Source organism: Mauremys reevesii, linkage group 8 (assembly GCF_016161935.1).
Source record: "Mauremys reevesii isolate NIE-2019 linkage group 8, ASM1616193v1, whole genome shotgun sequence".
Taxonomy (NCBI): domain Eukaryota; kingdom Metazoa; phylum Chordata; order Testudines; family Geoemydidae; genus Mauremys; species Mauremys reevesii.
Window position 1 is genome coordinate 43585040 of NC_052630.1, and position 14139 is coordinate 43599178.

Here is a 14139-nt window from a genome sequence, read left to right on the forward strand (position 1 = left end):
AGCACTTCTAGCCAGCCTCACCTGGACTTCAAACAGGGCTTGGTTTTTAAACCTCAACCAGATCTCTAGCCAAACCACTTTTGAAGAAAACTGGCACAGGAGTCTGACTTACGGAGTGTCTGAACCAAACTACAGCTCAGCAACGGCATGGGCAGAGGTGTTGCAAAGGATGGCAGGTCACTCCAGCAAAGCATCTGTTCCAGTTTTGGACTGGTAGCTGAATCCTTGTCACCGGCTGACTGGTCCCTTTAAGAGGGCACGGGAGTGGTGTCCAGTGAACCTGTGGCTGAGTACATGCTGTCCAACTGGGCTTAAGACAAGGAACCTGGCCTATACAGCAGCCAGCCAGCAGCAGAGAGCAGAAGGCTTCAGGAATGTGTGTGACATCAGACTCCAGCCACATAGGGGTTTGCCAAATGCAAGGAAGAACTAGGGTGCAGCTGGAAGCTTGGGAAGTCCCAGCACTGACTAGTGGTGCGAATTCTATATAAACCAATTAGACCCAGAGGGGAATGCAGCTGAGGCCTGGGGTTTATTTAAGGAGCCCTGCAGAGGGTAAACTGAGGCAGGGCTGCTCTATAGGGACCCCAGGCAAGAAGGGGTCACTTGGGAGGCAGCTGTCCCTTTTACAGTCCCCCATCCAGGGGCTGGGGCCAAGGCTGGAGGTGTCCTTGGCCCCTCTCCTTTGGGTGCATCTGAGCAGCTGGAGAGGGGTTGGAGTCTGTGCTGCCAAGGCAGGGCTGTAAAGTGCTGGCCTGCGCCATGGGCAACAGTGATCTTGCCAGGGGAACAGGAGCGAGCAAAAACCTTCTCCCCGCTGTGGGCAAACTCCTGCTTCATCCCAAGCATACCCTGGGCCCTCTTCTCCCCTCCCCGGGCCGCCGCGGGACACCGAACACAAGACACATGCACACGGTCTCCTCCCAAACGCTGTATTGACTGTGCTTGGATTTCCTAACGACAACCAACGGTGTGCCCAGCCCCCGCTGAGCCTGCTGGCTGGCAGTGCTGCCAGGGGAGAGGTTGCATGCTGGTCTTGAACCTGGCCTGGCTTTGCTGGGAGAACAGCTCCCCTGGCAAGCAGCTGCGAGCTCGCGTAAAGGACTAGAGCGTGAGCTGGAAGACCTCTGTCACATGCTGCTTCACGTCACCGAGGGCCCCGACCGCCGAAGAGATTCCCAAGATGCTCCACTGTTCTCCCGCCACAGCACAGGAGCTGTGGTAGGACTGGAGCTGTACCTGAGCCTTCCCCAGCAGCCCTGCAGATGGGAACAGCACAGAGCACTCACGCTGTGCGCCTGCTGGGGCGAGGGCACCCAGCTGCAACACAGCCCTTGGCTCTGCCCTGCCGCGACTTAGCGCCCCACTGAACATCCCTGCGGGGACAGGACGAGGCTGAGAGCAGCAGTCCCTTGTGGCTGTGAGGCTGACAGCCCTTGGGCCTTCCCTCAATGGAAAACTCAGCCTGCCCTGTAGCCAGCATGGCGAAGCAGCCCAGGCTGGTGCAGACAGGTAAGGTAATAAGGTAATAAATAAAACTACCAGATATGGAAAGGACCTCGAGGAAGGTCACCTCGAGGTCCTGCCCCCCCAGCCCCCTTTAATTTTGCCCCCGATCCTTTGCCCCCCCCTCAAGTGGCCCCTCAAGGATTGAACTTACAAGGCCAATGCTCAAACCACTGAACTATCCCTCCCCCCTAGGCCCATTGTCTGTCAAACCTGTTTCAGGGGCAGGGGATATTTAATGGCAAAGCAACACCTAGCCTCTGCCTTCCCCGCCGCTCCCCCACCCCCTGCTGCAACCATTGCCTGCCAGAGGTACGTGGCCTCGTTACATCCGTAGGATGTCTGCTCACAACCCCTGACCCTTCCCCTGCCATTCCCAAACAACTGCCAGGAACTCCCCTGCAATCCCCCCACTGCACCCTCTCCCCTGTATCTTGCCAACCGAGTGCCCTGGATGAGGAGGGCACCGTGGGGTCCAAGAGACCGGGAGCCCATCACTGGTGCAGGCAGATCATGGACCTGCAGCCCCTACCTTCCTTCTTCTCAGGACTGAGGCTCTGTCTGAGCCAGGACTCCCTACTAGGGCACCCCACTGCCCCCGGTAACTCCGACTGCTGCCTGGAGCCCTGCAGCCTCTTAACTCAGCCCTGCACACCGCTGGCCCCAGAGAAGCAGCAGCAGCAGCCAGGGTGGGACCTCAGCCCTCCCCTTGGTGAGGTGGGACATTCAGGGCCTAGCTGTAACTTGTGGACTGGGGGTGGCACGGGCAGGCTGGGGGACTCTTTCCTCACCAATCACTATGGGCAGTGTGCTGGCGGTGGCAGCTTTGGCTCTGTAGAGCAGCAGGTGGCCGGTGAGAGGAACTGGCTGCTTGAAGTTGGCTCCGTTGAGCTCCTGCAGGATGGGGGTGCTGCCTTGGACCGAGCCCACTAGCCTGGAGGGGGTCCCCTGCAAGGTGACCTGCAGGAGGCTGTCACTGCTGTACAGCTCGGGCACCACGTTGCTATGAGTGGCCGTGACCTGAAGGAGAGAGGGGAGATGACAGCTCAGCAGCCCCATGCCATAACAATGGTACTTCTACCCCCGCCCGGGAGGTACAGCTACCCCAGGGTACAGCTGGGAATCAACACACAAGGAGGCAAAGTGACTTGCCCATGGTCTCCCAGGGAGTCTGTGGCAGTGCAGGGAATTGAACCTGGGTCTCTGGAGCCCTAACTACTGGGCCATCCTTCCCCTCTCACCCTCTGCGGGGGCTGCAGGCCAGAGAACACCCAGCTGGTGCTAGCCATGGGCTGGGGCTTGTCAGGGCCCCCTCTAGGGGTCCTACAGGAGGAGACCATCCAGCAGATGCCAGGTGTCCCTGCCTACATGTAAGGGGTAGGGCGGGTGCCCTGCTAGTGCAGGGACAGGCAGTGTCTGCTGGGGGATGTGATGAAACAGAGCTGGGCTCTAGTGCTGGCAGACAGGCCAGTGGAGAGTTTGCCCCATGCCGGGGGGGCCCAGTGAAGTGACCCAGGGAGAGGACTCCATGTGCACTGACTCCTGGGTGTGTGACTGGGGTCCCAAGCAAGCCGCGTACCTTCAGCCCAGCCTCCTGGGCCAGCAGCAGCCCGTTCACCAGGGTCACATCCTTCTGTGCTGCTCCTTCTAGCAGGCCGGTAGCCACGGCAGGGCTCAGGTAACTCCCGGCCTTCTCCAAAGGCGCTCCTGGGGGCACAGGGAGCCACGAGGGTTACACAGAGACACGCTAGCAGAGCCCCAGCTGCTGTAGGTCCCCATCCCATGCCAGTCTCCTCCCACTGCTTCCTGCCAGAGGCCACGTTTTAATACAAGGAGTCTGCCGTTCTCCTCCCACTCGCATAGCCCAACCCTGCCCGTCGCCATCACCTCACATTATAGGCGCCGACTCTGTGGGTGCTCCGGGGCTGGAGCACCCATGGGGAAAAATTGGTGGGTGCTCTGCACCCACCAGTAGCTCCCCACTCAGCTCATCTCTGCCTCCTCCCCTGAGTGCACCACGTGCTCGCTTTTCTCCCTAGCTCCCAGGGCTTGCGCCGCGGAACAGCTGTTTCGTGCAGCTGGGAGGGAGGGGGGTAAGAGGTAAGGGAAGAGGCAGGGCCTGGATAGGGATTTGGGGAAGGGGTCAAGTGGGGCAGGGACTTTGGGGAAGGGGTTGGAATGGGGGCAGGGGGGGGCGAGCACCCACCGGCGCTGGGGAAAGTTGGTGCCTATGCCTCCCATCCCATCAGCTCCAGCAGCTGCTCCTCTGGAGAAGTGACAGGAGCAGAGTAACGAATGTAAATGAGCAGCCAGCACCCTGGGTCCACCCGCTCCCACTGCCTCCCAGCTTGGGAGCCTCTGTTTCAGAGCTTCGGCTAACCTGGTTTTATAACCCCAAAGCAAGTGGGTGTCTGCCATTTCTCCTGGAGACTATTCCCCAACCCGGCTTCCCCTTTCCTGCTGCAGTTCCCTCACCACACTGTGTGAAGCCAGGGCAGGTCCAGCTGCCCCCCACCAAGCCCCACTCTGCTCCTCCCTAGAGCTGGTGGACACTTGCAATTTCCATTTTGCGGGAAGTTTTGACATTTTCTAAATTTATTTTTGTTCCAAATTTGACTGAAAACAAATGTTTTCAACATTTCCCGTGAAATGTGAATTTCAGACAGGTTTGGGAAGAGTGTTTGGGGAATGTGAAGTGTTTTGTTTGTGCATTGTTTCACGACATGACTTCTGAACCTCTTCCAGTTTTACTGGATGGGGTTTTTGATTGTTACGTTTGTACATCATTTCACAATGGGGCCATAGCAGTAGTGCATGATGTACAAATATAACAATCAAAACCCCCCTCCAATAACATTCAAAGAGGTTTGAAGTTAGCAAACAAAATTTGGAAATGTTACAAAACAAAAAATTTTCCCCATGTGAGAACTTCTTGAAAGTGATTTTTTTAAAATGTTTAATTTAGACAAAAAATGGCATTTTCCCCATCAAAATGAGTTGATGAAAGTTTCCAGCCAGCTCTCCTCTTCCCACTCAAAGAGGAGACAGGGGGGTGAGCAGCCAGAATATTGCTGGTTTGTCCCTGGCCTGGGCCCTTAGGGGGATGTACACATTGCATTGGAAAACCAACATTTTGCAGTGCGGACGCAGGTCAAGCCAGGAGGTCTGTGTAGTGCAGTATGGCCAGGTGAGACCTGGCTCCAGCAATTGTTAATGCAGGTTTACGGTGCAGGGTGGACGCTCAAGCATGGGCTTGGAAACGCCAAGCCTGGGACCACAATGCAGTGTAGACGTACCTTCAATTACCACATGCCTTGTCCTGCCTCCCCCAGGGCAGCTCTGGCACTGCACAGCACCCCCACTCTGCAGCACTGCTATGTCAGCACAGGGGCAGAGACACTGGGCCAGCATTCTGCCTGCCCAGCTCCTCGAGAGCACCAGCTGAGTCCCACCCTGTGCGAGGAGCTGGGTTCTTTGCCGCCCAGCCTTGCGAGCTCACCCAGTGTGGAGACCTGCACGCTTCCCTTCACTGGGCTGGCCAGTGTCTGCAGTAGCACACCCAGGGCTTTAGCCAGGGCGATCCAGGGCTTGGTCTGAGGTTCCAAGGCGCTGCTGAGAGCCTGGCCGTTTACCTGGGGGCAGAAGGAGGAAGAGGAAAAGGGGCTGAATACACAGTGGGCTGATGGGTGGGGAGAACACCACTTGCAAGTTCCCGTAAAGTGCTTTTTATCCAGAGATCTGCCAGCACTTTACAGAGGAGGGCAATAGCATTACCCTCATGTACAGATGGGGAAAGTGAGGCACACAGCAGTGTGACTTGCCCAAGGTCAGCCAGCTGGCAGAGCCAGAAATTGAACCCAGGTCTCCTGAGTCCCAGTCCAGTGCTCTAGCACCTAGGCCACACGCAGTCTGAGTCCTGGAGCAGAGGCAGAACCTGAGGTAGCATGAGATGTTCAGTTGGCTGGGCTGTCTGCTCGCTGGCAGCTCTGCTGAGGCAGCGCCCATCCTCACCCACAGCCTGCGTCCCTCCCCATGCCCCCTCACTCACCACGCCAGCCAGTGCCTTCCCCTGGGCCAGGTCCACAAACTGAAGGGCGATTTCTTTGCCACAGCGACTCTGTGCTTCCCGGGTGCTGGCGCCCAGGTGGGGGCAGCTGATCACATTGGGATGGTTCACCAGGGTTCGGTCCCGGGGTGGCTCCTGCAAACACAGCCTGTCCCGTTAGCCCAAGCTGCCCTCTGGGTGAGTGACCCTGCCTGAAGGGGCATTGCAGCCAAGTATGGTGGAGACGTGGGCATAGTTCCTGGCCTGTGGGCTGGCTGAGCAGCCGGGGTGGTGTTTCAGTCCCAACAGCTGATGCAGATGGGGATGGTGCAGCTGGCACACAGCAGGGACATAGCACCTGGCACTAGGGGGGGGTGTCCTGTGCCTATGGCCTGCACGGGGTGGGGGAGTCTTCACTCCCATGCAGAGGGCAGAATTAAGGCTGGTTTGGGAATGTTACAGAGTTTCCGACGGGTCATTTCTGAGGGCCTGGCAAAGCTGCGTCCCAGCTCCTCCCCAGAGCTGGGTGCAGATGAGTGGGGGGGCTGGCTCTGCATGGTGGGGATGACTGCCAGGGGGCAGGGAAGTGAGCATCACAGCTGGGTAGGGGGAAGCAGAGTCAGACCAGGCCGACAGGCCTCGGGCTCAGGGTGACAGTGAGGGTGGCTGCTCACTCTGGGCTGGGACATAATGTTCTCCAAGCAGCTAAACCCTGATATCAAACCCAGCAGCTGGCCCAGGGCCCCAAGCCCTGGTGGAGTGGAGCCCACAGCCAGTGAACGAACCAGGGCCCTGCACCCGCTACCCCCAAGGAGCTACAAGAGCATTACATGGAGTGACCCACCCTGGGCAGCAACGTGGGGAGAACAAGGAGCAGGCTCCTCTGTGCCTCCCAGGCAAGGCCCGAGGTCCTGCTGCTGGGATGGGCCCTCTGTTTCTGCGCCCACCCCCGTCCCAGGGCAGCAGGCCTTGGCTGCCATCTGCTGTGGCAGTTCCATGGGGGAATGTGCTCTGGGTCCCGCCTCCGCCCAGGGCCCCATTTACCTACCTCAGTGAAGACGTCGAGGCCGGCACCCCCACACTGTCCAGACTGCAGTGCCCGGAGCAGCGCCCCCTCATCCACAATGCCCCCTCGGGCACAGTTCACCACCTGCACACCCCGCCGGCACTTGGCAAAGGTGCTGTCGTTCAGTAACCCTGGGGAGAGATAGCGGGTGTGTGTGTGTGTGTGGAGCGGGGTAGAGCCTGCCAATGAGCTAGCCAGCCTGGCTCTCCTCCCAGTGATCTGCGATCCCATCCCCATCTCCCTGCCTCTGTCTCCCCTCACTGCTGGGGCGTTCTCTTTGGAGGGCCTAGCTGCGAGCCCACAGTCAGCATGACAGGACCCCCCCTTCACCCTGGCTGGGCTCCATATTGGCAGGAGGAGGATGGGAGCTTGTGCACTGGGCTGGCATGGCTCTGCCAACATGCCACCCTCCTGACTGCTGCCCCTGCCATTCTAGCCCTGCCTCCCCAGCATGGCTCTGCCAATGCACCATCCCCCTGACTGCTGCCCCCTCCCCCGGCACAGCTCTGCCAGCATGCCAGCCCCTGACCACAGTTATCCAGATCTTCTGCTTTGGGCCCCCCAGCTTGTTCTGCATGGGGCTGTATCTGACTCTCCCCTTAGGCCTGTTTTCATCTCCGGCCCCCGCCCCTGTTAATCCCATGGCCTCCAGAGGAGAGAGGCAGGGGCTGGCGTGGCTGCTCTGGGCCCAGCTCCCCTACCTGTGGTGGAGGGCAGGAGCGGCGTGTGCACCGTGATGAAGTCACACAGGGGCCAGATCTGCTCCAAGGGCAGCTGCTGCACACCGAAGGCAGCAGAGTCCTCAGGTGTGATGATGGGATCGTACCCTATGGTCTAAGCACAGCCATAGTCACTCACACAGCCTGAGCTGGCCTCCTCAGCTTTGGGTGACAGGCCCCTGGGGGAGGGGACCTTGGGCAGTAGAACAGCCCTCACGATGGGCCCCCATGTTCTTCCCAAAGTGCAGCAGGGAAAAAGCCCAGTGGGCAAAAGGGCTGGGGGAGGGGCCACAGTAGGGCCCCCCTGGGGGCGGAAGGGGGAAGAACGGGGGGCAAGGGGCAGCCATGACTCGGCACTCCTTACTGAGCCGACCCAAAGCCGTGTCCCGGCCGGCTGGGCTCTAGTCCTGCTTGAGCCATGGCTGCATCCTTGCTGGAGGCTGCCTTTGCTGCCCGAAGCGGCGCCCTCTCCGCGCAGTAACAAACGCCCCTTCGCTCTCGCCAGGGAATCCGCATGGCAGCCAGGCACAGGGAGCTTCCCCCACAGTCTCAGCACTGTGCTCCCGGCCTTCCCACTGTACACTGCTGGCTAACAGGGTAAGTCTCTGTCTTCCCAGCTGTCCATGCCCCCTTGGCTGTGCTGTGGCGTAGGAGTGCGAGGGGCAGAGTTAAGGGGAGCTTTCCCCATTGCCTTTCCTGGCTGGGCACGGCTCCGTAGTCACACCAGTCTGAGGCACAAGAAACACCCATGTCCCCGGGTACAGCAGGTACAGACAGGGCAGGCCCCTCCTTCGCACCTCCAAGGGCTGCAGTTGCATGGAGAAGCAGATTAACCCTTTCTCTTCCATTCCCCTGGCTGGAGGGAGAATTAATCCCCCTCCTCCCCACTCCCTGTGTGTACTGGAGGAGCATGGGGCACGTTAACCCTTGCTCACCCCCCCGGGCATGACCTGCCCTGGGCCTCACCAAGCCCCTGGGCAGTTTAACCCTTTCCCTTCCCTGCTCCCCCCCTTACCTTCATCCCGAAGGCCTGCATCCTGATGGCCACTTCTCTCCCGATGCGGCCCAGGCCCAGGATGCCCAGGGTTTTCCCGTGAAGCTCCATTCCCATGAACTAGAGCAGAACGTAGACAGGGCTGTGACCATTGGCTCCAGGGAAGCCCATTCCCCCCACCCCCAGCACTGCCACGGAGATGGCACCAGACTCTTACCTTCTTGCGGTCCCACTTCCCCTCCTTCATCGAGGCAGCCGCTTGGGGGATTTGCCTGAAACACCAACAGCCTAGCGGTCAGCAGAGCCTGCAGCCCCTGGCTGAGCCACCCAGGGCCATCCCCAACCCACATGGGCTTCCTGCACCCCAGGGGGCTGCGGGGCCCGGTAGGGGGGCTCCTTGTGTCGGTGCCCCCGGCACAGGCCATGCCCACAGCGGGGTCAGTGCTCTGCAGAGCGTATGAGCGTTGCGGGCGGGCGGCGGGGCAGGAGTGCTTTGTGGGCGTCGACATGCCCCAGTGTCCATGCTCCGCAGGGCACAGGGCTGTGGCTTTGTTCCTTCCCACCCAGCCCCAGCTGGTGTGTGGGAGTCGCGGGCCGTGGAAGGAACTGGGCACATGACTGGGCAGCTTGGAGTCGGGGGCCAGTGGCAGTGATGGTGAGCAGGGGACAGTCAGGTGCCAGGGCTCTAGGTAGGGGCTGGATCAATGGTAGAGTCTTGTGGCTCTTTGCTGGGTGAGGAGCTCAGAGCCACATGGCTAGGGATGGGGAGCCAGTGGCTGCTGGATGTTTGGTGCTCTGTGCAGGGTGGCTGGCAGTGCCAGGGAGTGGGTGGGATTTGGGTACCCGAGGCCCTGTGCTGGGGGCAGTGGGTTCGGAAGCTCAGTGCTGGCAGGGGTGATGGGGAGACAGGGTTTATGTATCAGTGGAAGAGATGGGGAGCCGGTGCCCCGGGCTTTGTGCCTGGAGCAGGTCAGAGCTGGACGTCCAAGGCTCTGGGGCAGTGGTGGGGTGCGAGCTGGATGCTGAAGGGATGGGGCCATTGGGAGGAGGCACATGCTGGGTAGGTGGGGCAGAGTGCAGATGAGCCGGCGCAGCATGTGGCGAAGCACAGTGCGGGGCACTTGGGCTGTGGGCTATTCCTGAGATTCCCAGGCAGTGACAGTGGCTGGGGTGTACCAGCTGCCCAAACGCCCTCCCCGGGGGGCAGATGTGCTCACCTGGCCAGGCTCAGGATCATCCCGCAGGTGAGCTCCGCTGCGCTCAGGCTGTTCCCGGTGGGCGTGCTGAGGGCAGAGCAGAGCACACTGGGGTTAGCACAGACATCGGGGACAGGGAAGCCCTGGTGGCCCCATGGGGCAGGCCTGGGAGTGCTCCTTGCAGTCACTTTCCCAGGGCTTGGAAAAGCCGGGCTCCTTTCCCCATGGGAGCATGGCCTCTGGTGATGCTGCTTGCGGATACTCAGCCTGCATGCGACTTGCCAACATTCCTAGCCATGATGGTTCTGAACTGGCTGCACTGACTATACTGTCACTCCATGGCAGGGGCCTCCGGGCACAGAACTCAACGCTTCGCTGGCTCTGTCTGCTGCTGTCACATCAGCCTGCAACATCTAGCTGCTGCACCAGTCTCTTCCACCCGTGCTGCCCCCCACTTTCTCCCTCCTGCTGAACAGCTGGGTTGGGTCGATTCTAACCCCCGCCACTCCCATGGTAGCTGTGTATCCCCAACAGCATCTCATTCTGTTCCCGTGCCCCATTGCATATGCTCTGCAGCTGGGATCGGTTCTTGGGGGCCTGCACAATCTGTTCATATCAGGGGATCTGCCCTGGGGGACACTGCCCGCGCCCCCAAGTGGCCCATCAGAGCAAGAGGGGCCTGGAGCATGAACTGAGTGAATAACCAATCTGTTGGTTTGGTGGCCAACATGAAAAACCCAGAAGAACAAAACATTTTGTTTGACTCAAAAATGAATTCGTCATTTAATTTTCAAGGGTTTTTTAACTTTTGCTTTTTAACCAAGTTCAGCTGGATTTCAGAAGTTGTTTCAAAACAGAAAGTCAAAAGGCTTCACTGCAAAAGTCAAAGCGAAACATTTTCAAAGTTTCACTCAATTTCTGCCTGAATTGATTTGCTGAATTTGACCCAAAACTGCATTTTTCAGCAGAAAACTAAGTACAAAAAAATGTTACGCAGCTCTAGGAGAAACATCCAGGAGCGCCATCAGCTCCAGATGCGCTGCTAAACTTCTGGGACCCAACCCAGAGCCCTGTGCCCCCCATGAGTCCCCCCACTGTAAGAATCCCGCAAGACCAGCTCAGAGAGAATGGGAATGGAACCTTGCCCATTTCAAATCCTGTCTATTGCCCGGAGCCTTTTCTAAGTAATGGAGTGGCAGGAGGGATACCACATGCCCACACATCTGCAGGTGAGCACCCTGGATCTGCTCAGATGCCCCCCCCCCATGCTGACCTCAGACCCTGACCCTGCAGAAACTGGACACATGCTGCCAGGGCCAGCACAGCCATTGTGTGGGAAGAGGCAGCTTTGTCCTGGAGTCAGACTGCTCTTACTTCATCACCAGGATGCCCTTTCTTGTAGCTGCCTCCACGTCCACATTGTCGACGCCGGTGCCCGCCCGCCCGATCACCTGCAGCTTCTCGGCAGCCTGGATGACGTCCGCGGTCACTTTGGTCGCTGAGCGGACGATGAGCCCATCACAGTCCTGAAGGGGTGAGTGCCGGAGCGGATGGGATGAGGAGGCCAGAGCCCTTCCCCAGCTTCCATAAACCACTGCTCCCCCCACCCTCTGCTGTGGGTCTTAAGGCCAGAAGGGCCCCTAGCCAGCCTGACCCCAGTATAGCAGGCGTGGGAGCCACCCCAGGTGTTCCAGCCCAGAGCCGGGGGGTTAGACAGAGACGCCCCAAGCCGGACGCAAAGTGACAGAGACTCTATCCTGTCCCTGGGCGAGGTTCCAGCAATGGGTCTAGTCTGACTCTGCCCCCCTCACCCTGGGGCTTTGCTGCCCCAGGGGCAGAGACCCACCCGTCCCAACAGGGGGGAGCCTTGGCTGTCCTGACTGTAGGAGCCCCTGTTCCTCCTGCCCCTGGTCACACCAAAGCCTCTGCTCTGCCCCAAGCTGGAGCCCTGCCTCTCTCCTGGAGCCCCTCTCCCCACCCCTGCCAGCCGAGCATGCCTCGCCCCAACCCTGGGCACGGGAGCTGAGGGGCCCACTGGCTCTGGGGGACTCTGGCTGGGGCAGTGCGGGGGGGGGGGCAGTGCTCCCCAGCAGAGGCTGGACCCGACCCCGTCCGTGCAGCCCTTGGCTGGACGATCGCCCCAGCTCCTGCCCGGCACCCCCGGCCCAGCCCTCGAGTCCCCGCGCAAACACACGCGACTGTTGCATCAGGCGCGGGGCGGGGAGCGCTGCAAGGAGCCCGAGCCAGCCAGGACTCGGGGGGCCCTGTGCCGGCTGGCACCCGGGAGCAGCCCGCGCCCTCTGCCCAGCCTGCACCCCACCGAGCAAGGCAGCTCCCCGGCAGCCCCCATCCCTGCTCCCCGCACCTGGATCTCCGCCAGCAGCTGCTCCCGGCTCAGATTGGGCTTGTCCAGCACCTGGATGCCGCCGGCCTGCAGCAGCTGCTTGCAGCAGGGGTCCAGGTTGTCGCTGAGCAGCACCTTGCTCAGTGTGGCGAAGGCCATGGCGAGCGCAGCGGCTGCGGAGAGCTGCGGCCAGCCAGACACTGGCGGCTGCACGTTTAGCAATTCGGGGGCTGCGTGTTCAGCTCAGCAGATCTCCCTAATGCCGCCTAGCCCCTCCCCTCCCCCCGCCCCGGGCTGTCACTCTCCCCGCTCCGCAGTACCCCCGCCCCGGCCTCCCCCAGCTCAGCAGGCGGCGCTGCGCTGCGCTGCAAGCAGCGGTCGCATCATCCCGGCGCTGGCGGTAGGGGCAGGGGCGGCTCTGCCCCGCCCTTTCCCGGTCCCGCGGCTGGGGCAGAAGTGCCTGCGGGAGCTCCATCCGAGCCGCGGGACCAGCGCACCGCCGCAGGCATGCCTGCGGGAGCTCAAGCGGAGCCGCGGGAAGAGGGGACCCTTCGCAGTCATGCCTGCGGCAGGTCCGCTCGTCCCGGGGCTCCGGTGGACCAAATGCCGCCCTGCCACGAAACGCCGCCCCACACGCCTGCTTGGCGCGCTGGGGTCTGGAGCCGTAAGAGCGCTCAGGAGCCTGCCCCGTGCTCTGCACCTGGGCTGGGGCTTCCCTGCACAGCAGGACCCACACGCTGTCTCCTTAAATGGGGCGGGGCATGGCTCAGGAGGGGCCCTTCCGCTGGAGATGGGCTGCCCTGTGGGGACAGCCTGCCTCTGCAGGCTAGGGGACCTGGCCAGCAGCTCAGCTACCCCAGGCCTCAGTTGGTCTGTCTGCAAAGTGGGTTTAAAGCGGTCTCCTTCCCATGCAGGGGCCTACACATCCTGTGTCTGTAGAGAGAGCCTCCCATGGAAGGGCTGCGAAACTAACACTATGGTAGGAGTGTTATTACTCTCAGTCTCACTGAAGGCTTCTGAGACTTGGTTCCTCTGGCTGAAAACGAGCCCCTGGAAGCTGCTGAGGTTCAGGTCCTGGCAGGATTTGGGCTTAGGCAAAGCTCATTGGGGTGGGTGTGTAGCTTCACACTAGCCAACTCCTCCCCCTTCCAAGTGCCGCACACCCATTGCTTGCCCATTCTTGCAAAGTGAGTTGGAAAACTGCTCAAGGGATGGGAAAGCATCTGACAGTTGGCAACCGGGGCCAGATTCTGTCCTTGGTGACTCTGGGGTAAATCTGGAGTCACTCCACTGAGGTCACCAGTGTCCCTCCAGCGATGCGTGGGTGTAACTGAGATCAGGGTCCCTCTGGATTAGGAACCAGTGTTCCTCTCAATCACTTTTGCCGTGACGTGAGGCAAAGCACGCTGTTTAGAATTTCTGTTTTGTGGCTGGACATCCTTCTCTGCCTCTTGCCTTAAAAATGGAAGGGCCAGAGCAGATTGTCCAAAGCTCCATTTTCTCCTCCATGCCATGGAAGAGTCATCGTTCTTGGCTCCTGGTGCTTGTGACAAGGTCAAATGCTGTGAGCAGTAGGAACGGCAAGAAGGAATCCCCAGTAAAGGCGATTTGTCCATCTCTGCCATTGCAAAGGAAACTCTTGTCTGGGACGGGTGAGTTACACACAGAAAAACACACTGCCTTCCAGATAAGAATCCACATGATTTGTCCCTAGGGTGACCAGACAGCAAATGTGAAAAATCGGGACAGGGGTGGGGGGTAATAGGATCCTATATAAGAAAAAGACCCAAAAATCGGGACTGTCCCTATATAATCGAGACATCTGGTCACTCTATTTGTCCCTCCCACCATTGACCACCACTGACCCATTTGTAAAATCAAGGCCAGTTCTGATATCTCCCATCATGAGCTTCCAACTGGGCAGGGCATGCTTGGTCCAACTTCCCCAGTTAGAAGTCGACGTGACCTACCAGTCACACCCAGCAACCCCTCTGGAACAAACAAAGCCCTCTTTGATATCTACAGGTCGTGAGCTTCCCTATGGCCCATGCAGGGCTGGCCAGGAGGAAAGAGGGTTTTCAACAGGCTGTTACACAGGAGCTCAGATTAGTTGATCACAATGGTCCCTTCTGGTCTTGGAATCTATGAACAGACAGACAAAAACATTATTCATTAGGATTCAAATTTCTGTTTCTTTAACTGGACTGCAGCCAATTACATGGTATATTTACATGTCGGGTCCAGTCATGCTCCAATGGAAACCAGTGGT

At 59.6% G+C, this 14139-nt stretch overlaps 1 protein-coding gene across 1 annotated transcript; it reads right to left on the reverse strand.

Annotated features, from left to right (window-relative positions):
• Nucleotides 1-918: 918 nt before the first annotated feature.
• On the reverse strand, nt 919-12119 carry PHGDH (phosphoglycerate dehydrogenase). The gene is made up of 12 exons (XM_039484533.1): nt 11892-12119; nt 10901-11052; nt 9548-9613; nt 8548-8602; nt 8352-8450; nt 7319-7451; nt 6600-6748; nt 5555-5707; nt 5006-5138; nt 3086-3213; nt 2298-2526; nt 919-1259 (listed from the first exon to the last, which is right to left on the reverse strand). Exons 1-12 carry the CDS (start codon nt 12027-12029, stop codon nt 1105-1107), a joined length of 1590 nt encoding a protein of 529 aa, XP_039340467.1. The 5' UTR covers nt 12030-12119; the 3' UTR covers nt 919-1104.
• Between the last annotated feature and the right edge of the window lie 2020 nt (nt 12120-14139).

Excerpts from the sequence above, each read along its gene's own strand:
- PHGDH (XM_039484533.1), bottom strand. The coding sequence starts at position 12,029 with ATGGCCTTCGCCACACTGAGCAAGGTGCTGCTCAGCGACAACCTGGAC. Across the intron at positions 5,708-6,599 it reads GCCTCGACGTCTTCACTGAG|GAGCCACCCCGGGACCGAAC; the intron begins GTAGGTAAATGG and ends CTGTGTTTGCAG. Across the intron at positions 1,260-2,297 it reads CACACTGCCCATAGTGATTG|GGCTGCTGGGGAAGGCTCAG; the intron begins GTGAGGAAAGAG and ends TCCCATCTGCAG.